The 26,601-nt window shown below is 44.4% G+C and overlaps 2 protein-coding genes across 4 annotated transcripts in view; both read right to left on the reverse strand.

The window, feature by feature from the left end:
- The window catches only part of col4a3 (collagen, type IV, alpha 3), a 39,595-nt gene extending 38,016 nt beyond the window's left edge, over positions 1–1,579 (reverse strand). The window contains exon 1 of one of the 2 annotated variants that reach the window (XM_025002065.2): positions 1,180–1,579. In XM_025002065.2, coding sequence (XP_024857833.1) covers positions 1,180–1,260 — 81 coding nt within the window. In that variant the 5' untranslated portion in view covers positions 1,261–1,579. The remainder of the gene's footprint in view (positions 1–1,179) is intronic. The other variant, XM_025002066.2, reaches the window with a different exon arrangement.
- A 4,379-nt stretch (positions 1,580–5,958) lies between these two features.
- LOC108249244 (PKHD1 like 1) lies at positions 5,959–26,336 on the reverse strand (the record flags this gene model as incomplete). Of its 2 annotated transcripts, none has more annotated exon segments than XM_025002063.2 (44): positions 5,959–6,115; positions 6,193–6,349; positions 6,696–6,870; positions 7,194–7,343; positions 7,611–7,859; positions 8,147–9,119; positions 9,249–9,454; positions 9,531–9,704; positions 10,186–10,371; positions 10,536–10,640; positions 10,776–10,915; positions 11,346–11,538; positions 12,243–12,375; positions 13,149–13,270; positions 13,351–13,515; positions 13,919–14,020; positions 14,152–14,257; positions 14,412–14,534; positions 14,706–14,860; positions 15,233–15,365; positions 15,927–16,096; positions 16,410–16,573; positions 16,655–16,779; positions 17,116–17,265; positions 17,352–17,456; positions 17,535–17,689; positions 18,141–18,284; positions 18,377–18,512; positions 19,081–19,240; positions 19,333–19,424; positions 19,506–19,771; positions 20,594–20,683; positions 22,003–22,113; positions 22,192–22,262; positions 22,526–22,568; positions 22,638–22,711; positions 22,782–22,835; positions 23,350–23,443; positions 23,526–23,583; positions 23,662–23,770; positions 23,867–24,011; positions 25,275–25,352; positions 25,746–25,831; positions 26,291–26,336. In XM_025002063.2, coding segments are annotated over 43 exon segments (6,544 nt in total), but the record flags the coding sequence as incomplete, so codon positions are not given.
- Between the last annotated feature and the right edge of the window lie 265 nt (positions 26,337–26,601).

The following is a 26,601-nucleotide window of genomic DNA, read 5'->3' on the forward strand; positions in this document are numbered from 1 at the left end:
CCTGAGACTAAAGATGAACCTCTGGGAGACGAGAAGGCACGAGCAAACAGAACAGCACATCAGGGAGACAAGAGAATGACAATGAACCAGCCGAGAGGTAGAGAATGTGACCGGGTATTAAAGGCAGAGGGTGATTAGTGGAAGTGGGCACAGGTTTGATGATTAAGGAGCTAGAGGCAGGTGTAGATGGGTGAGAAAAGGGAAGAGAGAGAGAGTGACTGAGGAGAAGTGAATGATGGCTGAGGCATAGGGAAGAGACAAAACACAAACAATAAACTCTAACTGAAACATGAAGACAAAACATAATTCAAAAACTCAGATCCTAACAAAGGTTGGAAATGAGAACGTTAATAAACAAGATGATGCTGAGCAGAAAAAACTGAAATGTTTGATAATCCAAAATCCCGTCTTCTGTGTCTGCAGCAGCTGGTTCTGCTTCCAGATGTTTCCTCCATCTTTATCTTCAACCTTTCTGACAATAACATCTGTTCTTGTTTGAGACTGTCTGCTGATCAGCTGATTCTTCTCCCAGACTTAAACAAACCTGCATCTGGATCAGAACCAGCACCAAGTCCAGATATCTTCTGAACATCTGTTATCTGTGGTGTTCCTGAGGGCCAAACCCAAACATGTCTGTGTCCCTCAGGTGAAACTGTACCTGATGGACCCAGCACAGAGAGACTTCTGAGGAGAAGATACCATCTGTCTGAACACGTCTTTCAAACACTTCACCGTCACACAGCCTCATTTAAAGCTCCTGAAGGAAAACAGAATATTGACTCACTATAAGGTTACAGTATCACCCGCCGGCAGGAGGAGCATGTTTGTCTGTGTGACTGAAGAATAAACCACCGGATGATTTTATTACAAACTCTCAGTAACCACAAACATCTACAACTGATTCCCTGTTCAAGCCAACCGAATCCAAGATGGCCGCCACAGCTAATCTGCAGAAACGCCCTCAGATGCTGAGGTGCAGCTTGGTGTGGTAGTAGCTGAGAGTCATCCCATCCCAGCCTCTGAGGGCTGACTGATCACGCAGAACAAACAGCTCCTCCGGCGGGCGATATGCATTCCTTCATGTTCCGTCACTCCTGAAGGTTCTGGTCCAGACGGAACATGACCCCCGGTTTATCAGGCTCAGGTGGACTCAGGTGGTCCAGGACTGGGTCCACTCACCTGTTTGGTGTCTCCCGCAGACAGGAGGCAGAGGTTCACCAGCAGCAGAACCAGGTTCCTCCTCGGGGTTCTGGGCTCCATGCAGACGGTTCGGGACGGGCTGTGGTCCGGTTTGGCTCAGCTGGGCTCGGTCCACATGTGATGGTGACCCGCTCGGAGTGAAGCAGGTCGGAACTGCGTGGTTCTGACGGGTTCTGCGGGGTGTGAGGGGGCTGGTCTCTGTGAAGAAGATGGAAACCAACACCTTACCGGGACAATAAAACAACTTCTCTTCTCCAAACCCGGCGCAGGATTTCCTGCCGCTGGCCGCAGGTAGACTGTCGGGCTCGAACCGGACCGGTACCGGACGGGACCGTTACCTTTCCATAGTGGAGAAATAAAGCGGAACCGAAAAGGTAAGAAAAAGCTCGTCCAGTGAAAGAGTCAGACTTTTTATTTCGACAGAAAACCTACAAATAAAAAGTCAATCAGGTTCTCCTCTGAATCCGGTTCACCTGTTCTCATTCTAATGTTCTGGGGTTCTGAAGGAACCTTAATGTTCTAAAACGGTGTTTCAGTCTGAAAACATTTAATTACCTCCAACAGGCTTTTATTTAGTCAGAAACAAGCGGAAGTGGCCTCTCTGCCCTGTTACTTGTCTGTCTGTGATTTGGAAGCGGGTGAAGCTCCGGAGCGTGCGAGCTGCAGGTAAGACACTCACCTGAGCTGCTGTTTCTGTTCTTGTCTCGCGCTGTAATTAGACTCTAACGAGCCTCTGACGTCAGAGGGTTAATTAATGATGAAGAGGAGGAACGGATTGGGTTTTGCTGATGAAGAACAGCTTTAGAGAACTCAGAACTACAAAATAAACAACAAAAGTGGGCTTTTATTTTGGTAAATCAGCTGACTGGACCTGGGTTTAAAATACAGCCGCTTCACATCATGATGTTCTGTGGTTCTGTGGAAGGTTCTGATCCAGTCTTCATCTCTTTCCGTTCCCTGCCTGCGGTCCAGACTCTCCTGTAGTCTGGTAACGTGGTTCTGATCAGGAGTTCTGCTGTTTTTGGACCTGAGGAGGTTCTCAAAGAGAACTCAGGGTTCAGTAATTAATCCAGCTTCAAGAACAGAATTCAGTCCCTCAGAACCATTATGGACCGGTTCTTGATAGAACATCTCTGGTGACTCGTCAGATTTATTTATTCTAGTTCTGCTGCCATAAAAACACAACATTTTGACTTACTTCTTTTCTTTTTCAAGGGCGTTAAATGTTCCAACCCGTCTGTTTGGGTCCATGAAGTTTGTGATTCGACTTCATTGTGAGGAAACTATAAACATGTAATAACTTATTAATAAATAAATTATTAAACATGTAATAAATTATTACATGTTTATAAAACTGTAAACGTGTAATAAGTTATTACATGTTTACAGTTTTATAAACATGTAATAAGTTATTACATGTTTAATAATTTATTTATTTTAATAATTTATTACATGTTTATAGTTTTATAAACATGTAATAACTTATTACATGTTTAGTTTTATAAACATGTAATAAGTTATTACATGTTTACAGTTTTATAAACATGTAATAAGTTATTACATGTTTACAGTTTTATAAACATGTAATAAGTTATTACATGTTTATAAAACTGTAAACATGTAATAACTTATTAATAAATAAATTATTAAACATGTAATAAATTATTACATGTTTATAAAACTGTAAATGTGTAATAAGTTATTACATGTTTACAGTTTTATAAACATGTAATAACTTATTACATGTTTAATAATTTATTTATTTTAATAATTTATTACATGTTTATAGTTTTATAAACATGTAATAACTTATTACATGTTTACAGTTTTATAGACATGTAATAACTTATTACATGTTTAGTTTTATAAACATGTAATAAGTTATTACATGTTTACAGTTTTATAAACATGTAATAAGTGTTAAAGCTAAATAACTTCATGAAGTTAGGAACGTTCTGCAGAGCTGCAGCTCCATCCATCAGCGTTCTTCTCTGAAGCCCAGCAGGAGCTCAGGTCTGTCACAGAGCCTGACTCCTATTGTGAAAAGTATCAATGTGCTTTATTTTGAAAATCCAGGTTAAAACCTCTTCCTCTTTGCCCTTTAAATTTTTGCAGAAGCTTTTACTGAATTCTCTTGAACTTCAGGAGTTTGTAGTGAAGGATCTCTGGGGCGGCCATGATGGAAAGACAGAATGAAGAAAAGCATGCTGGTTAATACAGAAACCCCAGATTCCCTGGTTGCCATGGCGATGATGGTTCTGAAGATGAGTTTAAGGTTCTTCATCTGCTCCGACAGCAGGTCTGACTTCAAATAAAGAAAATGAGACAGAAGACGGGCAGCTCACAGCAGCCCTTCAGACAGAAACACAGAGTAAAAAGTAAGCCTCAGACCAACAGTCTCTGAGTGAAAACTATCAGTGGGATCAGAACTTCTTGACCCGTGAGCAGCAGAAGGTTCTGATGGTTCTACAGGGTTTATGGAGGAGGACCCTTCACTTCCTGTTTGAAGCTCAGAGACGATGGAAGTCCAAACTGACGTCATGATGTTTGTCTGGATTTATCAGGTTATTTATTGAATGATAGCTATGATTACCCCCAACATCATTTTCACTCATTTATCTAATAGATCTGCTGTCTTGTCCTCTGATGATCACAAACAGTGTAAACTTAAACAGATCCAGCTTTACTGAAACACTCCTGCTCAAAATGTTTAACATCCCTTCTTTTCCACCCCTCCATGTTCAGGAAGGATCACTTCTCATTTAGCTTCAGTCTTCAGCACAAAGAACGCAACTTTCACTGAGAGTTGGAGAAAAGACGCTGATGGGCACCTTTTTATCATGTCACTACAGTTTTAGACATTTACTGATATCATGAGATGTCAAACTAGAAGTAAATGATAAGAGTCAGAATTTGGGTCTTCTTTGAGTTTCTGTTTGCTTTTTTCGTGTTCCTGGTTATCTGTCAGGTTCGTGGATTTGCCAAACGTGAGTAACGGACCTACACAGGAGAACAAGTCGGTAAGTGATTTAATTTACAGGACGGGATCTGAAAGACAGAGGTAATGGTTCAGTTCTGGATTCTTTAACAGGTTCGGCTGGAGAGGAACTACGAAGCAGGTGAGTTGTTCTTACGAATGGAGGTAGCACTTTGTGTTCGGTAGTGAAGTCCCAGGTGATCCAGGTGAGTGTTTACAAGGTGCTCAGGTGAGGAGGTGTCCAGGTACGTTGGAGGCAGACGGGCTTCAGGTTCCAGTTCCCCAGGTAGGTCCCTGAGAGCTTCATGGTCTGGGTTTCCATGGCAGCAGCTGATCCAAGCCTTCCATCACCGAGAGCAAAGCGTCGGCTGCTGTGGAGTAAAGACCGCCGCCGCTGGACTCTAGAGCAGTGGAGACGTGTCCTCTGGAGGGAGACGTGTCCTCTGGAGGGAGACGTATCCTCTGGAGGGAGACGTGTCCTCTGGAGGGACAGACCATGCTTCTCTGCTGCCAGGAAGACGGTTCTTGTCTGACTGCATTGAGCCGAGTGTAAAGATGGTGGCGGGAGGATCATGGTGTGGGCTTGTTTTTTAGGAGTTCTTAGTTCAAGAGACAGGAACTCTTAACAGTTTGGGGACGGCCCCTTCCTGTTCCAACATGGCTGAGCACCACAGCACAAAGCAAGGTCCATAAAGACACAATGAGGAAGAACCGTCCTGCACAGAACCCTGACCCAACCCAACAGAACACCTTTGGGATGAATCAGATCAGAGACTGAGAACCAGGCCTTCTGTCCAACATCAGGGTCTGAAGAACGGTCCAAAACTCTCAGAAACTCTCCTGAACCTGTGGAAAGCCTTCTCAGAAGAGCTGAAGCTGTTATAGAAGCAGAGTAGGCCAACAGCAGATTAAACCCTATAAATTAAGGAGGCGAGTGAATACTTTTGGCAATATAATGTACTTTCCAACAAGAACATGAAGGGCCTCACACAGGGGTCCCCTGATCCATTTGGGCCCCTGGTCCTGTGCCCACCAGGCTCAGTCAGTAATCCCTGCCACAAAGAGACTCACAGAAGGAAGAAGATCCTGTTTGATTTGTATTATTTCATCAGCCTCTCTGCTGGATCCTGTTTATGTTCAGGAGTTTGTTTCCATGAACGTGTTTCTGTGCAGAACCGTCTGTTGATGAAAAATACATTTAAAGCATGAAGCTCCAACCTTCAGATCCACCTGTGAGCGGTCTGAGAGTCAGAGGATCTCAGCAGATCTCCTCCTGCTCTGACAGAACCAACACCTCCAAGAACTGAGGGCTGCCACCAAGCAAGAGGCATCATGAAGACCAACGAACTCTCCACAGATCAGAGACAAACCTGTGGAGAAGAACAGATCAGAGTTAGTTTATAAAAAAACCTCCCAGAACCTGAAGACCCCACAGATGATGTCACCACAGCAAACCTGTCAAGAGAGGCTGGACCACCAGGAGGACATCCAGGAGGACACAGATAACCCTGATGGAGCTGAGAGATGGAGGATCTGTCCTCGGGGANCTCACTCACTCACTCGTTCACGCTGCTGTTTTCCTGTTTACAGTTTCTTCTCTAATGTTTTCAGCATCTACTCCCTCGCACTTTCAGCTTCTTCATTCTTGTATCTTTTCGTCCAGTTTGGTAACTGACGGTTCAGTTTCAGCTTCTTCCATCAGGACACTTGATGAAAGTAAACAGTAAAAACGAAGCAGCAGCAGTTAAAGGAATCTGCTCTGTCTGTGAGCATCGACCCACCCTGGATGAGCAGCATCTTCAGGACGGGGGTGCTGGTGTCCAGCAGGATGGTCTGGCCTTCAGTGATGACGGCGAACGAGCCCTCCTCAGGTGGGGACAGGCCTCCCCAGGTGAACCTGGACGACCACACGTCGATGTAGAAGAAGTCAGCGTTGTCCTGCAGACAGGAAACAGGTTGTTTGATGTGGTCAGGTCTGGAGGACATCCGGTGCTCTGAGCTCGTGTCTGAATCACCATCATGGCGATGCCGCGGTCTCCGATGCTGACTCTGACTTTGGCCTCCTGGGACCGACTCTGAGCGTTCGTCACGCAGATGATGCGTGTGGCGTTGGAGGACTCCACGTCGCACGCAGAGCCGGCGATTGTCACGCTGACTTCATTCATGTTGGTGCTGAGGTGAGAGAAAGAGCAGATGAACGGATGAATCCACAGAAACACTGCAGGTAAATAAAACTGTAACAAAGTTTCTGTCATCAGCCATCATCGCGTTAAGGTTACTGACACATTCCGTTTGTATTTTTTATTACATAAAGTATTAATTTAATGTGCAGAAAGAGATGTTGAGTCATTTCTGAAAGTCTTTCCTCAGTTTCTAGGAAAAAAAAACAGAAAAATGTTGCCGAACTCAGATTCTTGACAAAACGTCCTCGCTGAGGAAAGAAAAGCAGCGTTTTGTTCGACTTTCATTCATCGGCAGCGGCCCGTGGTCTGGGTGTGTCGGGTCTTTGTGCCCAGACCTGAAACCGGAGCCGGCGACGGTGATCCGGGTGCCTCCGGCCGTGCCTCCTCGCCGTGGAGACACCGCGGTGATCACCGGGGTCAGCTGAGATCTGTAGATGAAGCCGTCAGAGATGTTGACAGCATCCAGCGGGTTGATGACAGAAACGACACAGCTCAGCTCCGACTGGGAGCCTGAAGAGACACAAACACGAGCAGCTGTATCTGATGTGACCTCGGCAGGCGGACAGCATTCCTCAGACAGATAAAACTGAGGAGTTTGGACAGAAACGTATTCAAACTCAGGGAATAAAAAGGCTTTTCCTTCATAAAAGGACGATAAAAGGTTAGTTTAAAGAAAGTAACTCTGAGAGCTGAGAGTCATGTTGTATCTGATTTATAAGTTTGGATTAGGTTTGTCTTGAGTTCCTTCTGATCCTCTTCTAACATCTGATTATTTTGACAGGAGAAGCTTTAATCAGACGCTCCGAGCGTTTCTCGTCTCTGGCTGAGCTTACCGTTGTTGAGCGGAGACCGGCAGAACAGACGGGAGGACGTGGACATCTGACGGAGGACAGGACAGTCCCGGCCGCAGATCAGCACTGTGGAGGTCACCGGATCAAAACCAGAACCCAGGACGGCCAGCAGAGCCCCGCCACCAAAACTCCCTGAACCACAGATCAGCAGAGAAATCATTTTTATCAGACTGGAAGTGAAGAAGCTTTCAGCTGCAGAACACTAAACTAAGAGGAGGATTTTACATTTGATTACAGGTCAAAATTAATCTGTTTCAACTAAGTTTAAATCTTCTGGAATGAGTCATAAACACTTAATCCTTTTCAATAAAATCTATAATTCTTATATAATTAAGTAAAGATGTGTTTTAAGTATTTTAAGTTTTGTTATATTAACATATCTTCAGTAAAATGACGAACCCTGGTTGGGCTGCACGCCGCTGAGTGCCAGTTCGTACGTGAACGCTGCGTCCGACTGGGCGCGACCTTTGACCTGATGATGTAATTCCACGGGATAGGTGCCTCCGGGGTTGTTTCCCGGGGTGCACTGGACCTGAGCGTCGGACACGGCCGACACGCTGCAGGGGACGTCGTTTATGGTGACGGAGACGAGCTGCGGGTCGGAGCCAAATCCTGATCCGGTCAGCGTGAGGACGGCGCCGCTCGGCCCTGTGGGAAAAAAAACGTTGATTAACGTTAAATACACGGAAACTAAACAAAGCTTTGTTCTGCTGTAACTTTAATTACAGTGGCTTCTGTTTGCATGAATCTACAAATATATTCTAACCCACAAACAATAAAAAACTGGTTCTGCAACATTTAAAATCTTTGAAATTTGTAAAAATGTCTAAAATGCTAAATCATGGCTTTTTTAGACCTATCTGGAGTTAATATTTGACTATAATTTGAAAACTAACATTATATTTTTGTCACCAGACCATCCTGCAGATGTTTACCTGTGCTGGGGCTGATGGAGCTGATCTCAGGAGTGTGGGCTGCAGAGTAGTTGAAGCTGACAGCTGGATACGTCACAGAGAACACCTGGATGCTGACGCTCACCTGCCCTTCGCTGTGAGGAGAAGTCAGGCAGCGAAGGAGAGCCAGACTCTCCTCCAGGATTCTGCAGGTCTCACCACCAACCGTCACACTTGTGTTTCCAGGAGCGAAGCCGTTTCCTCTGAGGACGAGTGGCGTTCCTCCTGCCAGGCTGCCCGCAGCGGGGCTCAGGACGGCCACAGCTTCACTGCTCAGCATCACGTCACCTGAGGCGAGGCCTTTGCTCCTAACGATTACCTGCACTGGGTGGTTACCTGCTGGCAGAGCGCTGACTCTTGCTGTGATGTTACCGCCGGTCACATGGGTAACTTCTAACTCTGTGGAGCTGATAAAAACGGCCACATCCTCCACATAGCTGCCGAACCCTGAGCCTGAGATGGTTACATCAGTCTGACTGTGGATGCTGTCGGGGGAGATGCTGATGATGCTGGGAGTGGCTGAGGACGAGTACTGGAAGGAGCAGTCTGAGCTGCAGGAGCTTCGGATGAGGCCCGATTTAAAGACGACATCATCGGAGTGCTGCTGCGACGGAGCGGTGTCGCAGCTGATGTGAGTGTAATTCACTGCCACGATGCTGCAGGGCTCTCCGGCTGCTGTTACTGCGCCCTCAGAGAACCCAGAACCGCTGATGAGGAGCCTCGTGTAACCGTTAGGGCTGCCAACAGGCGGAGACACCGAGTCCACCACCGGCAGGACGACAAATCGACGGTCAAACTCGTTCAAAACAGCGATGATGGCGTCGCCGAGGTTGTTGACCCTGACGGCCACGGGGAGGGCGACACCGATGGGGAGCATGGTGTCAGAGCTGAGCTGGCAGTTGATCTCTGATTGGCTGCTGTTGATCACGTGACACGGTTCCCCTCCGACCGTCACCTGCAGGAGGGGAAGATATAAAAGTTGACTCCTTCATAGTGAAGCTAATCAGTGTAGGAGAACTGAGGGGCTCGTTCAGACATCAGAACCCTGAACACGTGCAGGTGGAGGTCGTTAAGCTCTGCTGACCTCGTTAGCACAGCTGACATCACTGAATCCTTGGCCCTGGATGTGGAGCACTTGGTGGTAGGAGCCCTGGTTGGGGGAGATGGAGCGGACGGTGGGGGTGGCGCAGGCAGAGAAGCTGAAGGAAAGACCATCTGAAGTCTGATTGGTCGGTTGGCACGGCGGTGAGGCGACGCAGTCTGCTGCAGCTCTGGAGACGCGGCGTGAACCTGCAGGTGAGGCTCGTTATTGATCTTCAGCCCACACACGCCACACAACTTCCTGTTGTCACGTCTAAATGTTTACCTCCAGGAACACGTTTGGCTTCAACGCCTCCCACGCTGACGGAGACGTCGCTGCTCTTCTCCTCCCGACTCTTAACTTTAACGACTCCCTGCAGAATGATGGCGTTGGCTTCATCTACGTAGCCGCTGCTGTAGTAGAACACACCGGGCACAGTGAAACGGTAGCTGAAGAAACCTGAAGGGGAGCAAGAAAAATGTCAATTACTAGTTTTAAAGGTACTCACTGCAAAGATTTAAACCCAACCTGAACTCTATCCGGGGTTCAGTCTGAAAGAGTTTACTCCAGGAGCTGAAATGCAGGTCTGCAGTGAAGGTAAACAAAACGCTTGGCTGAAGTTACTGAAAACCGTGTGGATGTTTGACTGACCTACGTTAGGCTGACGGGAGCTTTAAGAGGCTTGAAAATGTTCAGGAACAAAGACTGAAACTGAGAGAAAAAGCAGCAAATCTCTGACTCTTCAGAAAGTCTGGAGGTCCAGCCCAGTTTACAGGAAAGTCAGGATCGTTGGAAAGGAAATATAAAGAACTTTGTATGTTTTAAAGCCTTATTATCAAACTGTTATCATGTAGTCCAGCAGTTTGACACCATCAGTTATAGATGTCACACAATAATTTGTGTTTTTTTACTGAACTTTGGCGTTTTCTGTGTTTTCTACCTTCATCAGTTTTGGTCGCTCCGCTGTTTAACGGTCCCCCATCGTAAGCGGCTCCACTCGGGCTGGAAACGCTGAAGACCCGGTACCCGACTCTCTGAAAGGCAGGCGCCTCCCATCGCCACCCCACCGTGTCTCCAACAGAGACGGTGAGCGAGGACGGACTCCAGGCATATCCCTGTCCGTAAGCTGGAACGCACACACACACACACACCTTCATCACAGCCCTGAGGTTTCAGCAGCGACACAAACTCTACATATAACTGTTCTTTAGGTTCTTAGAGGTAGGATCACATGTCAGCTGAGGTGTTTCTGTAAGTTAATCTGCGGAACAAAGAAGGACAGAACCGTACTGAGGTGGGACCCCTGGTTAGTGACGATGTGGCTCCTCTCCTCCGACCGTACGACGCACTGCAGCTCGTTCTCTGAGGCAATCACAACTTCACAATCAGAACCTCCTGTCACACAACCAGCCCGAGCAAAGTGAGAATGAGATCAGGTGTCAAACAACCACCGGGAGGCAAAGTCCCAGAACCATCAGATGATACTCAGAGAGTGTTGCTGTGGTAATATAAACACAGACTGTTGCTCACCAACGGTCACTGTGTTGACAGGTGTGTTGCTGCTGAAACCAGAGCCAGAAACCGTCAGCGTGGTTCCTCCCAGCAAAGAGCCGGACCGCGGAGAGACGCCGGACACCTCCAGGATGTATTCAACGCTCGCATTAACCCCACTGCTAAGCAACAGGAACACAGAGCCAACAGCTTATTAAACAAACTATTTATTTCAAAGCATATTATTTATGATGCAAGCTGGGTTTTTATAGAACCACTGCCTGGTGCCGGATTGTACGGGACAATCTGTTACACAGAACACCATCAGAACCAGAACCACATCGTAACGAAGGACTCGCTCCGTCCAAACCACCACCTCTGTCTGTGGCGAGGGTCTGGCTCTCGCTCCAGTTTGGACGGACAGACGGAGGACAGCTGCTTTCCAGAGGGGGGGTTTGTGTGCAGCACATTTTGGACTCCACCTAACTTTATAAACTGACGGTTTATTTATCCTTCTTTGTACTGAAGCTGTTTTCAGCTGTCTACCTGTTGCAGTTTCACATGTCCAGACAGCCACACTCATCACCGTGACTGTCTTGGTATCTGTACCTGGTCAGGGGGAATCCTCTGTTCCCGACCTGCACGTCCACGTCGTACACGGCGGGCGGCAGCACCGGAAGCAGACAGCTGATTTGTGTCGCAGTCCACTGCACAGGGACGCACTCCTTCGGTCCAACCAGAACCCTGCTGCCGTTCTCTTCAAGTCCAAGATTTGAACCCTGGATGGTGAGAACCTGATGTCCTAAACAAAAGACAACAAAAGCAGTTAAACTTTTCATTGAAGGAGCCTCTGACTCCACATGCACATGTAATCATCACTTGTCAGGACTAATTGCTGCTTATTAAAGCATCAGTGATTGTCCTGCTGGCTGGCAGGTATTCTCACAGCGCCGGCGTGTTATTCCACAGGATTACACGTTCGTCTCTGCTGATAAAAGACTTCACGACAACAAAAGACAAAAACTCATAAACCTGCAGGTCAACATTACACAAATCCAAGACAAAAAAAGTGGAAACAAAATGTTCCCGATCAGTAACACAACAACCGTAAAGCTGATAATTCATGCAGCACATCATCTGTGTGACGTGCGACGGTTCAGCCAGGAGCTTTAGTCCGACATTTACTAACCACCTCTGTGTTTAGTGTTCTGACAGAAACACAAAGGCCCGTGTTATTTTCACACAGATATTCAATGATAATAAAAGTATGGTGGGTATTCAGCGAGCGGCTCAGAGAGAGGAAAGAATGAGGCTGAAAAAGCCCCGAGTCCGTTTCTATTCATGCACAAACACAAAGCAGGCACACATCATGCCTGCAGCAAACCGCAGACACGTGCTGTTAACCTTCCAGCACCTCCTCACGCAGATCTTCATCAGAACGCTCCGGCTCGCAGGCCTGACTGAAGGTTATCAGCAGCATTCAGAGCAGAAAGTGACTCATCTTACCCAGAACAGTGGAGGTCTGGGGACTGAGGCCGGAGATCTGAGGCGTCACATTATCATCATACAGAAAGGTGGCGTTGGCAGTCTGACTCATGTTTCTCACTGTTACCATGACGACATGCCATCCTGCAGCTCCCTGGAATAATATAACAAGAAAAATCACTTCCCAAACTAGTCACATATCGGAACAACATTTGTTAGTCCTTCGAGTAGCGCTGGGGGACGTAACGACTATAGAATCATGCAATAATAAAAACATGACTAAATCTGAATATTGGGTATAAATTTTATACCCATCCTGAAAAGCTCCGCCCCCGCGCCTCTATAAAACTGCAGCAGGGTCTCTGTTTATGTCTTAAAGGAAACAGAAATGATCAAACCCTCAGAGACACTGAACGACTGACGTGTTTCTGAAGAAAAGCAGCGCTGCATCGTTTGGATTTAACAAACTCGGGTTAAAAACTGAGACTGGCTCAGTTGATCCCAGCCTTCCTCATCAGCAGATTTCCTCTGGACTTCCTGAAAGCTACTGTTTGCCTGATCATCTCTGAGGTGGTTTCACCTGAGACACTGGTGGAGACAGTTAGCCACACTGCTGGCATGAAAACAGAGACACAACACAAAGGAATGATTGGACAAACGGGTCAGAGGACGGACTTCCTGTTCTGATGTGTGTCAGAACAGATTTAAATGAGATCGCTCAGGTTCTGTCCTGCTGTAGTTCTGATCTGGAGCTGGACTGATTAAAGGTCCCTCCTGCTGCTGGATCACGGGACGGGACAGCTGTAGCTTTATTTTAACGCAGTCAGGGAACTTTCTGAGGTTTTAAATGACGTCATTTTAAAGGAAGCTTACGATGTGAAATATTGCAGCTTTGATTTAAATCAGTAAAAATATTTATGAACTTACAGCCGGCGTTCTGCACTTCAGCTCAGCGTCTCCTGCTTCAATCGTCGCACATTCCTCGCCGCCGACAGTAACCGTGGCGTTCTGACTGAGGCCGAAGCCTCGCAGCGTCAGCACGGTGCCACCTGGGGGGAAGTCACCGCGAGAAATGAGAAACTGGTGAAGGTTAGCAGAGCGAGAGCTTTAACTGAGGTCGGCCTCCCACCTCCGACGCTGCCGGACGGCGGGGAGAAAGAGGAAACGACGAGCTGGTAGGTGAAGAAGAGGACGCGGCCGCCGGCGTAACGTGAATCCCCCAGAGACGGGAAGCTGACTGACACCGGGTAGGTGCCGGCGCTGGCTCCGCCCACTCTGCACACCTGAGAGGTGGCTGAAAGAAACATCAAAGAAAAAGGTTCATTTAATCTACACCAAAACTTAATTCAGCCTTAATCTAATTAATAAATAAATACATAAAAGAACAAATTCACAGTAAAATCTGATGCAAAGGATAAAAAAGAAAAATATAAATCCTAAAACAATCCTTATAACTGAAAACAATTAAATTTTTAATTATTTAATAAAATGTCAGACATAAAGATAATAATTTGACTGCATGAATAAAAGCAGGAAACAGTCGTGTTTAGAAAGAGTCCATCTTTGACCGACGCAGTTTTAGCTCCGCCCACTGACAGCGACGGATGAATGTGGAACCTTTTATTCTCAGTAATGTTTGAGTATTCCAGAAAGGAGAGATATCATTAAAACTAAATAAAGTCCATCTGTTTGTTCACCTGTGACCTCCTCGACCTGACACCTGGCGCCTGCCACCATGATGGAAGCGTTTTCTCTGCTGAATCCGGTCCCAGTGACGGTCAGCAGCGTCCCCGGGCCACCTGGAACCATCAGAACATTTCTTTCCAGCTGCACACACTTCGCTTCATCGACTTAAATTAATCTGCTGGGATCGTTGGCAGACTATGAATTGTGGGTAAAATCTGTAGAGTTATCAGCTTTAGATGCACACCTTGAGATGGGCTGATTCCCGTCACAACCGGCGTTCTCTCCTCCGACCACTGGAAGCTGCAGTCACCAGAACAGCTGGAGGAGATCCCGTTGATGTACACCTCCACCTGCAGAGAAAACAAAGCAGGGTTGGCTGCGGTTCAGGTATCTGGACTAAATGTTCCCTGAAGGCAAAGACAGAAACAGGATTTCTACAGTAAACCCTGCTGACAATCACAGGCAGGTGCTGCAGAAACCTAAATGTGCTGCAGGCTTTCTTACCTGAGGTGTGTTTTCCATCACTCTGAAGAAGTCTCCTCTCAGTCCTCGACGGAACAGGCCTCCCTTCACCGTCTCCACGGCAGAAACAACGACATCTGAACCGACGACCGACGAGTCGTCGATCTGCAGAAAACAGATAAAACTTCAACACTGTTTGTGTTCTTTCTGCAGGAACTTTAATACTCTGAACTGAAGTAAAACTGCTGTTGGTCCTGAGCTCTTTGTTCGTGGGGTTTCATTGTGTAATAAATAAAACCTGACTGAAGGAACCACGATGCGTCTCTTCTGACAGACCTGCATCAGGGGCTGGTCTCCAGGTTTTGTGAGCCACTCGACGCTCCAGATGGGATTTCTGCAGCTTCCCTGCTTCACAACCTTCACCCGACCCATGTCTGCGATTCCCTCCAGAGCGTACTTCAGGTCCTCCTCGCTGATGTCCACAGACAGACCTGAGAGACGCACAACAAACCGAAGGTTCAGCGTGAAACAACTTTCTCTCCTGAAGATGGGACAGATTATTTTATTAGACTTTGACTATTTCTGTGCAGATGAACAGTGTTCTGCAGGTTAAAATAATTGTTTCCATATTATTTTAAGCTTCCACATGTCTGTTAATTATTAAAATGGTTTCTGTTTTGGCGCAGAACCAGCTGCTGTCAGATCACCTGAGAGCCGCTGCTCCTGTTCTTCCTCTTTATCTTTGGTTTGACTACAAGAAGTTTTGACAGGAGGAGGATTTATAGAAGAATGCTTTGGAAGCTGTCCAAGCAGACGTCTACCTGTCGTTCTTAGAAAGGCATCAGATTCAGACGAGGCAGTACCTTCAGCTCGGTCTCCGTAAACCTCCACGTCGAAGGTGCCGTTCAGAGGAGGCGTGGCTCTGTGAGGGCGAGCGACGGTGACGCTGGCTCCGCCTTCCACGAACTGCGCCGAGTCCTCGCTGCTGTTGGACATCTGTCAACGCAGCAGAGGACAAGGTGAACGGGTTCATTCTGTCCAGGCCTGATAAAATATATACTTCTGCTGTGCAAACGGCCCTTTATCAACTTTCACAACATCGGCAGCCTTTTTACTTTTCTGAGGTGGTTTTATTTTATATTTGTCTGTTCAGGATTAAAGTATCCAAACATTTTCTAAAAGTGATCAAATCAGGAAAATCTCACATGTGTGGTGTTATTCTTTAATATCATTTTCTCTTCTGTCATCACCTTCATGTGAACCAGCTGTGGCATTAAGGCCTGTGAGGCTGAATGAATGAATGAATGAATGAATGAATGTTGGTGCTGAAACAGAACGTCTCAGGTTTACTGCAGTCCAAACACTGACACTGGTTAATGATAATTTGTGATATAATGTGCAGCCCTTTAAAAGATTTCCTGTTTTTTATTTGCTCGTTGAAACTGAACTCAAACCAGAACTTTTCTTCTCTGCAGATCTGTGATTAACGCTGCTGGCTCCCTGATCAACAAACCAAAGAAACCTGTAACCTCGTGGTTATTGATATAACAGCGTTACCCGCAGGAACGCGATCTCCATCAGCGGGAAACCGAATGCACACTCCCGTGGCGTGGCTCTGATTTGGTATCGGATCTGTGAAGCGGCTGATTGGTGTTTGCTGACGGAGAACGCACTGAAGGACTTTCCAGAACTCTCGAAAGGAGGCGGCCTTCTCTCGTAGAGAACAACTGAGAAACAAGAAGGTTAGTTGGTCAGCAGGTAAATATTTATACTTTTAGCTCCAACTCACAACAAAACCATCTGAGTGTATTTACATCCTGCAGTTCCAGTCTGACCTGGGATTGAACTTTTGATGCCGAAAGTCCTGATTTTTATTTTTGTCTCTAAAGTTTGTTTGCTTCTGAATTCTGGGTCCATTCTGTTCACCTCATGGCACCAAGTCATATAATTTACATTTTATTTAGGCTCCAGTCAAACAACAACAACCTCCACTGATGCATCAGTCCTGCTGCAGATAAATAAATTAGAATCCATCTGTACCGTTCTCGTCAGGCGTCGTGGGGGTCCTTCCGATGTAGACAGCGTCTACATAGAAATCTGCTCCCGCGGCGTCTCTGTAGAGGTAGAGCTCCATCAGGGAGTATCTGCTGCCGATGTACGCCGTCTGCAGAGCGGCCTGAAGGTCCAGGCATTTATAGCTCCACCTGTGAAGACATGGTCACCCTCACACATTAGAGACGTGTTTAAATCAAAGCGTTTGAATAAAAGGACTGCAGTTCACTGACCTGGCCTCCTTGTTGAAGACAGTGTTGATCTTTGCTGTGACCGTCTGGGTCTGACCGTTGATGCTGCTGTATGTAAACTTCAGCCCCACCTCGTCCTTCAACGCGCCTCTGTACGCAAAGCACAGCTGAGAGGAAAAACATTCAAATTAAACTCATGTAGGTGAGAATTAATCAGCAGATCAAATCTGAAATATTAAACTGAAGTTACTGTTTTAATTCAGAGATATCAGTTTTTAGTCAAACTTTCAAACATCAACATTCAGAGTCAAACAGATATTTCTGTTTTCTGCTCCTGATAACGAAGACGTTGAACTGTTTGTTAATTATCTGACAGGAGATTAAAACCAATCACAGCAAACAACTCTTCCTCCTCCAGCCTCCCTCCATTCTGCTGTCAGATTTCTTCCCTTGTTCTCCACATTACTAAATCAGATTCTTTAGATTTAATGAAATGTTTTTACTGTGGGGTGCTGGTTCAGGGACACCGGTCCATACTGGACTCCAGACGCTCTGGTGAACGTTTCCAAGTAAAGAGCCTGAGCATTCTTCAGAGACCACAGCCCACAGAAAGCAGAGTTGGCCTCGGGCGTCCCGCTCTGAGCGCCGGTGAGCTGCAGGGGTCAGAGGTCAGAGGTCAGAGTGTTGGGCTGTAAAGGCCTCCAAACACAGGATGGATGCAGAAAACTGTCAGGGTTACCTCAGAGTTTTCAAAGTCATTGAAGTATTTCACGTTAGCGCCTTCCGTGGTCGTTATCTCAGCAGGACACTCAGCTGCCATCAAGTCCTCCAGAGCCGACTGGACCTGCGACACGACGAGTTCAGTTTCACACGAAGACCAAACAAATTAAACCGACTGTTGGACATATCTGTCCCTACAGACCTCAGCCTCAGACGCATTGAAGGCGATGGGGTTTGTGGGGACGCCCCCCCACATCAGAGTGAAGGTCAACATGTTGCTCTGCCCCTTAACAACCTCGGCAACGGTGATGTTGGTGTCTGAGCCGAAAACCTCGTAGTCAAGGAGTGTGAAGTCGCCTAAAGAGGACAAAACATGAACTTATTTACCACCAGAACCAAAACCTGAAGGTTTTTTCTAAAGGAGGAATGAAGGAAAGGAAATAAACGCCACAGGCTCAGTAAACCGTCAATCAGACGATGACAGAAATGATTCCTGGGGTCCAAAATAATTAATTAACTCAGCTGATTCCTAAAACTGTATTACTGAGAACTTTGTCAATGAAGAAAGATGGTTTTTCAGGAGGTCAATCAAACCAGAACTTCCTGATGTTCTGTCTGTGTTCCCACTTACACTACCTTAGTGTGAAGCAGTGGATGTTAGAGGTTTAATATCAAAAAGCAGATGCTGTTTCTGTGGCACCAACTTAAATTAGACTCTAACTCTGAGCTGTTCTACCGTCACAGACCTCTGCCTCGGCCGGTACACGATCCTCGTCACGCCCCGGCTGTTACCTGCGTGACCTCTCACCTCTGTCAGAGTTGAAGGTAACGGCGTACTGAGATCCATCAGCGTCTTCCTGTTTGGTGACCTGGACCGTGTCGGGTCTGATGGACCACAGACTGTCCAACGCTGCTTTCACCTCGTCTGCTGAGGCGCTCACAGGGATCGGTCCTACAGGAGACAAAAGCAGCTTTTACTACCTAAAAACCACAGATTTATTCTTGATAATTACCAGATGGGACCGACGTCTGAGGCCAGATTACCGGTTTGGGCGTGTCCGTAGCTCAGGCTGAAGAAGGTGCTTCGGCAGAGATAACTGTCACAGCTGCTGCTGATGCTCACTGTCTGCACCTCTTTGACCGCTGCGACCTCGGACGGCCAGGTATCAAAGGTCAGCACCTGAGTGACGACGAGACGAAGGGAAGCTCAGGTGTAAGAAAGCAGTGGGCAGAAAGTGACTCCTGCAGCAGCTGAGGAAATATTTATTATTCTGCAGATTCCAAAACATCCCAGACTCAGACATGTGATTTATGGTGTTTAAATATTTCTATCAAATAAATAAAGAAATTATGAAATCTGCCATACCTGTAATATTTACGTCCTTATTGGTTCATAAAATGTTAGAATCAAAATAATGAGCTGTCTTTTTAGCAGGACTAACAGAAACAAACGAAATGTTCTGATAAAACTTTTTGATTTTAATCGTTTCAAACCTGAAACTCAAACAGTGGCAGAACCTCACTTTCTTTATAAACCTCCTTTTAGGACCATATTTCTAAGAATTTAGAGCCCCACAGTTAGCGTGTTTAGCTAACATTAGACCTGACGCTGAGATGGTTTAACGTCAGTAAATCCTGTCTGGACAAAAACACAGAACGTTTCTGCAGCCTGGCTTGAATAAAAACCTGTAACGCTGAGTTTAAAATACAAACTAATAAAACTACAGAGGAGCTCCAAAATAATCTACCTGCTCCTCATCAAAACTCTGATATTCAGCGACGATGTTCTGCACTTCGTTGACAGCATCGTCCGTCTGCTCTTCTGTAAACGAGCTGTCTTCTTGGAACAAGCCCAGGTTGAAAGTAGCTACGCCGTAATATTCCTGTTGCAGGATTTCTATGTAGTAGCTACAGAGGAAGACAAAAAGAAGAACAGATGAATTATGGTATGTCAAAGATAAATGACTTGTTGTTATAAGGAGCCACGCTGTTAAACTCACGGTTCTCCTCTCTCCAGAGCGATGACCGCAGACTTCTGTGACGGCAGCTGGAAGTAGTCCCTCACATACCGCGGCTGAAACGCTACTTTCACCTGAAACCAAAAAGTCAGTCTTTCACAGCGACAATTGATGAATGAACACCAGCTGCAATCTGAAAAAAACTCTGTTCCCACCTTGTCTTCGGGCCGGCTGGAGTTGCTCAGGTAGAGATCACACCTGTCGTCGCAGTGCAGGTAGAAGCCGAAGTTTCCGCTGGTGGCAGGAACAAAGAAGCCTCTGGTCCTGGTGGTAAAGAGGTCGTACTCCGCAGGAAAGGTGTAAGGCAGCGAGTCGATCCACTGATGCCAGTAGCCGGTTGTGTTCTCGTTGTAGGTCCAGATGTCATTTAAGGAACTGGGCCGTTTGTCGCTCCACACTTCCATCTTCAAGCCTCGGCCGCCTAAACGTGAACACCAGACAGAGAGGAGGCGCGGCGTGTCAGGCTTCCAGCTGAAACCGTCAACAGATTAACCGTGTCTGCTCAGACTGGAGCTAGAGTCAGATTTACTCCAGTTTGTTTGGTTGTTATTTGGACAGAAACATGGAGCTAGAGTCAGATTTACTCCAGTTTGTTTGTTGTTATTTGGAAACAAGTTGCGCTGGTTGATGTTTTGTCTGTTACAGATTTTGTTGGTTTTTATGCTTTCAGTTCTGCTTCAGGACATCAAACTTTAACTGCTCTTAGCAGCCAAGAACAGAATCTAATACACACGAGTGTCTTCCATGGAGAAAGAACCCCTTGGATCAGGACAAAATGTCCCCGTCCTGAAAATCCACCTCCAAACATTGTGAAACTGATCTGATCACAGATCTGAACTCACGCTGAGATCAAGGCGTTTTTTGTCTTTCAGATTCAAATCTTACTGAAATACTTTAGTGTAAAAGTTTTCAGAATGACATGTCTCATGTCTCGCGTGTCTCCTGAGCCAATCAGGAGAGCCGACTGACGCGATGAAGAGACTGAAGTGTTTATTTTTAGTCCTGCTGTTTGAGCTCAGCTCTGAGAACTGGTTTTAACAGATGATCTGTTACAGATGGCAGCTCATTAAAGATAAACTGAGTGATGAACTGATGAAAGACAGCAGGTGGAACGGCAGATACTTGGGATTCCTGCAGCGGGTTTTTCACACGATGACATAAATCCTGGAGGCGGACGGGTCAGCAGCCGTTCTGGTTGCATCATATGAAGCGATAAAATCAGGAGGAGGCGGCCATTTCTCACCTGGGTACGTCTTCCTGTTGTTGTCCTGTCGTTCAGGCGTCTTACACGTGATTCTGTCATCAGCCACGCTCCGGATTTCACAAGGCTGGCCTGAAGATAAAAGTTACGAGTTTTAAAATGTCAAGATTCCAGGAGGAACTCCCAGCCTTCATTTCATTATTATTATTATTATTATTTAGGACGTATTTAAAGAAAAAAACACGATGAACCCTTTAAATATTTATAAATAACTGAACTTCAGCTTTAATTACATCAAACTGTTCAGTTCTTTAAGTTTCTTTGGATGAGAACACAAGAATTATTGATTATATTTTATTATCTATGCCAAAAAATATAAATTTTTGGAAATGTAAATGATTAGTTTAATACATTTATATGGCACAAATTATCATGAAAAGACCTTTTTAAAAGCTTTGCAAGGAAACTTTAGCAAATTTAGTTTAAATCTGACGAAGTATCAAATAAATATTTTAAATAAAATAAAACTACAACTGTTGTTTTGACTTTTATTTTAACTCTGCTGATATTTCAGAGTAATTGAAGTTGCATGAACAGATTGTTAAATTTTGATTGAACTGAAACCTGAGCTGTGATTTCTACATTTCGTGCTGTTCGGTGGTCAAAATGTCCAGATTTAAAACTTACAGGTGTCTTAATGTGTCCACTCCTTTTTTACCTCTTTGTATCTGAAGTGATAGTTTTGATGAAATAATAGTTTGTGTAACTCTGTTGTTGGTTCATTTAATTCATGCAGAGTTGCTGTGTTTCCTGTTAAACCCTCTGAAAGTGACGTTTTAGCTCTCAGCGTGGACACAAACAGACACTCCTGTCTTATTTTAAATATGGGAAATTTGATGTTTAACGCCGGGGTACCGGAGCTCATTATGGGTCACAAAACATCAAGTTTGAAGCGTTGAGAAGATTTCCAGAAACAAAATTACATTTAAAAATGACTGATAATATCCTTTATTGGTGCAAGTGTTCTCAGAGATAAAACTTGCTGTTCTGAGTAGAAATAATGGTGGTTTTTGTAATTATGTCTTTGATAAACTGGTGTTTGACTGACTTTGGTTGAAGTATTCAGTCACAAGATTCTGCTGTTATTTTAGGAGTCGACAGCTGAAACTGTTTTAAAGAGCGCTTAATGTTTATATAAAACAGAAAGAGACTTATCAGATCTCTGCTGCAACTAAAAGAAAATGTTTTAAACGCATCTCGTGAGAGACGGGGTTAGATCGCTGTCGTCACGGTCTGCTGCGTTTCTAAGCTTCCTCTCATGTGTGACACTTTTGTCTGAAACAGGCTGAAAGGATCCTCTCCGTGACTCTGAACATTTTGTACTCTGACACTTCAGGAAACTGGCCGGTTGGTAACTTTTGGTAAGTTTCCACTCCGACGGGCACGGTTACCTCCAACGAGAACGCGAGCAGGCTCATCGGTTTGGTCGAAGAAGCGTCCGTGGATCGTTAGCAGAGTTCCACCCAACACGCTGCCCTCTGATGGAGAGACTCCCGTCACCTCTGAGCAGGAAACACAACAGACGTTTCACTGGGACGACAACAACACACACTTTTCAAAGGTGTTGCATTTCCTTTTACCTGCAAACGTCTGGAACATGGAGAGTTTGTCCAAAGATGAAACCCAGAACAGACTCTTATCAGGTAAACTCCTGCAGTTCAAGAAGAAGATAGAAAGGAGATAAAATTACAGTTTGTGGCTTTAAATGAAGATTTAACGCTCTGTGTTTAATGTGACCACTTCACAGGTTATCTGTTAACAAATCAACGATTTAACAATAAATCCACAATCAGTCCTTCTTCTGAGCTTCTCTGTGAGAAGACATGATGACACAATAACTGACATCAACACACCGGGGAAGTTTTACGCTTTAGTTTAAAAATAAAACTGAATTTATGTAAAACAGCACTTTACCTTCCAAACTCATCATCAAGAATGTAGCTCATGTTGTGATGACCTGATGGGATAAAATATATAATTACTGAATGTCGGTTAAACAGTTAAACCTGTCTGTAATCCGTCTTACCAACATATGTTCCTGTCATCTTGCAGCTCATGTATCCCCAGTTCGACGTCTCAGAATCCAGCTGCAGGTTGTACCTTTAAACAGTATGAGAGGTAAGTAACACCTGAGATAAACATGAGGAGACCTGAACATAAAACTACTTACCGTTCATCTGACTCGGGCTTCTGCAGCTCACAAGGCATTCCTCCCATGTAGGATCTGAAAGATTAAAGGTTTTTATTCTGTATTCAATCTGCTCATTTGCTAATGCCTACAATAGTTTTCCTGCTGTTTTTAAGTAAATACATTTCTTCTCCAACCTCCTCTTCATATTAAGTTAATATGAAAAGATTGAAGGGTTTCATCTATGAATCTATTCTGACACTCTGCCAGCAGCTACTGCCCAAATAAAAACACAAAACTCAGTTTTTATTCCTTCAGACTACTTCTCTCATGACTGCCCTCCTGCAGACTGAATTAGCTGCACTGAAAGATGAAGAAATTTATATTTTTTATATTACTAAAATGTAAAAATGTGTGGTGAAAACAGTATGCATTTATTAGCCACAAAGAGTCCAGTTTTGGTTTATTTGGAGTACTTATAATTCTGATATCTGTGTTTTAGCTTCAGTAGTTCTAAATAAACACTGAAAACGTAAAAAAACTAATCATCAGAAAGACGATTCCTCAGTTTTTATATTTTGATAGAAACAGCTTCAGAATATTGTCTCACCTCAGGAATCGGACGTTGAGGCCATTCGAGCTCAGCTGCGTGTTGCTTCCGTAAACGTCGGTGAAGATCCGTCCTCGGATTGAGACCAGTGAGCCTGCGGGACATTTTAAAGACTGTTAAAATGAGAAGGTTCAAACTGGACTCAGTCAAATCCCTGCATGCTGTGACGGTCGTACCCGGGAGGCCAGAGAGCGGACTCAGGGAGGAGATCGTAGGCGTGCGATACCAAACCACCTGAGGAGCGTTCAGAGAGGTGAACCCAGGATCGCAACACAAATCTAAACAAGTTAGTGATTAATTATTTACACTTACATATAAGCTGCAGTGGTATGGTTTGTAATAACCGTTGCATATTTTGCTGTCAGGAATGGAAACTCCATCCACGGCGACATGGACCACATACTGACCCTCGGGCATGATTCTGTAGCGGAGAAAAACACAGATTTAACACAAAACAAGACATAATTCATACAGTCCCATCGGTAACAGGACAGGTGAGACAGGTGTGTTTCTGCACCTGGTGTAACACAAAATCTGGTTCCCGTGGGTTGAGTCTCGCTCCACATCGCAGGGGACGGACAGCGTGTCCGACACCAGGGTGACACGGTTCCCAAACGTATCGTCTCCACGGTTCAGCTGGAACTGACTCTCCTGAGCAAAACCTGCCGAATAAAACCCCAAAAACCCAACATCTCAGAGCCAGTTCACACTGCAGGTGATTTACTTATTAAATCAGATTAATTATAGGAAGTATTAATGTAGAACAGAACTTCTTTAATAACTTATTCAAATTGAAAGGTGGAAGCTGTTTTTCACCTTTCATTTCATTTAGGGAAGGTCAACTTTTCCCGACGATTAAAAGCAATTAATTATAATTCTTCCAGTACTTTACTCATTTTGACATAATATGTCAAATTACAGTGAATCCTATTCAGTCCACATAATTATGTTTGTAAGCAGATGTCAGCAACAAGTTTTCTGGAACAAAACTGCCAGAAAAATCGACCCTCAACAATCAACAAGAGCATACAAACACGAATCTGGGACATGATCAGTACAAATGTTGGCACAAAGGAGTAAAAATGAGTTAGATGTATGTGAACACATGGAGAAATTAACTTTAAATTAACTTTAATGGTGATACTGACTCATCAGGATGTGTTTCCCCAGCTACAGGCCTGTCTAAAGATGCTAACGTTAGCCTGCTAACGTTAGCCTGGTAATGTTAGCTAACTATAGCCACGAAAGTTAGCATTCACCCAGAAACACTTTAAAAATATATAATTCAGAAACTCTGAACATCTAACGGTGCAGTATATGGTTTATTTTAGATTTATTAAGTGTATTTTGTTAACGTTTTGACTTACTTTGGGTCTAGTTGTGTCATAACGCAGTTAGGAAGGTATACTAGGTTTTCAGCAGTAACAGGTTTATTTAACGGCGGGAAAAATGGTACAGTCCACTTTAGAGGGGGGAGGTGATCTATTGATAAAATATTTTGTCATGATAAATGTAATAAATTAAACGTAAAATATATGATTTTGCATAAAATGAAATATAAATTTTTCCAACTCGTCCGAACTGCTGTTTTTAACTCCTTAGAGAAGGCCCGAGTTTTATTTACAAAAATCAAACACCCCCTCCACTAAACTGTAAATGGAACCACCGACATTACTGTTTCATTGTACTGGGCTGATGTTAAAGTTTAAGTTTTATCTGATCTGTCCCCCAAGAAATGGATCAGAACTTTGTAATTTAAACTCTCAGAATCTGTAAAATTATTTGTTGAATCTCTTTAGATAAATAACATTAAATCAAAATCGTCTAATTTAGATTAAATGCAATGAAGCCCATGCTGCATCTGTGACATAATTAGGTGAAATTATAAATAATTCCTCTTATAAACAGATGTTTTTGTGTCTCACCATCTCCGCTGATGGTGACTGTTGTTCCTCCTGCAATACTTCCTCGATGTGGAGATATCCAGTTAACGCGCTGAGCATCTGAGAAGATTATTAATATAAAATATAACTTTAAACAACAAAGTTAATCTTCAGGTCAGGATCAGGAGCAGCTAAGGATATTTACAGAAATTCAATCACATGTTTGCACATTTTAAACAACCAAAGCCTTGGAACGTTTTAAAATTTTATAATTGATCTTCACATTGACTAATCTGCCAAACTAAATGTTTTTAATGGATTAATAAACTCTTTAAAATCAAAGTGGTAACATTTCAACAATAACATTCAAACATGGTGTCTTTTATTTGAACTAAAACTTTCAGGTTTTCAGCTGAAACGACTGAAGTTTTTATTATATAATCACTGAAGAGACTTGGGATAATTATTTAAATTGGATTTCTTGCAGTGTTAATGTAAATGAGCAGTTCTTACTGCAGCAGCAGCAGCAGAGAGCGAAGAGGAGCGCCGCCGGCTTCATCCTCCTGCAGCGTTCACAGATTCACCTGCTTCACCTGAACCTGCGAGAGGAAAAGACGGGGAGCCATTTAAAACCTGAAACCTAAAACCAAAAACCTCCCTCATTAAATCTGCTTTAATTTACTTCTGTGACAAAACATGTGCTTTAAAGGGGTAAAAATTACCAGTTGTCTTCCTTATTTTTCAATTTATAAATATATATTTTTCATCCCTGTTTCATTTCTGTTTGCTGTTAAAATATAAAAACTGGATAAAAATTAACATAACTTGTGATTCAGGGTTGATCAGATTTAAATCCTGTTGTTTTATTAACTATAACTGTGAATTTCAGAATTTTTTTGTCATTTCTAAGATTGTTTAAAGGTTGTTTTTATATAAACATTTAGAAAAATCCCCTTTGAGCACTGAGAACACATCTAACTAAAATCTTTCACCTCTGCAGCCGTCAGATTAAAACTTAATATTTGATCATAAAGAGGTTTTAAAAGAACAGAACTCACCTAAAGTCAGACAGAATCAGCAGCTTTAAAGTTTCAGACAGAAACAGACAGACCTACACTCACAGAGGTGTTCCTGCTCTTTATAAGGTGCTCAGGGCTCCGCCTCTCACCTGGGAGTGGGAGGAGTCTGAGCTCATCCTGGACAGGTGGAGCAGGTGGCGCCCACCTGGGATGAGGAACGGCAGACAGAACATCCGGTCGGGTTCTGATGGAGTATTCTTCCTCAAATGTTTAATTTGTTAAATTTTCACGAGTTTTTATATCAACCCTGAGTGACGGTCAGGTTTATAAAACTTTATATTGTCCCACAA

This window comes from Kryptolebias marmoratus, linkage group LG5 (assembly GCF_001649575.2).
Source record: "Kryptolebias marmoratus isolate JLee-2015 linkage group LG5, ASM164957v2, whole genome shotgun sequence".
NCBI lineage: Eukaryota > Metazoa > Chordata > Actinopteri > Cyprinodontiformes > Rivulidae > Kryptolebias > Kryptolebias marmoratus.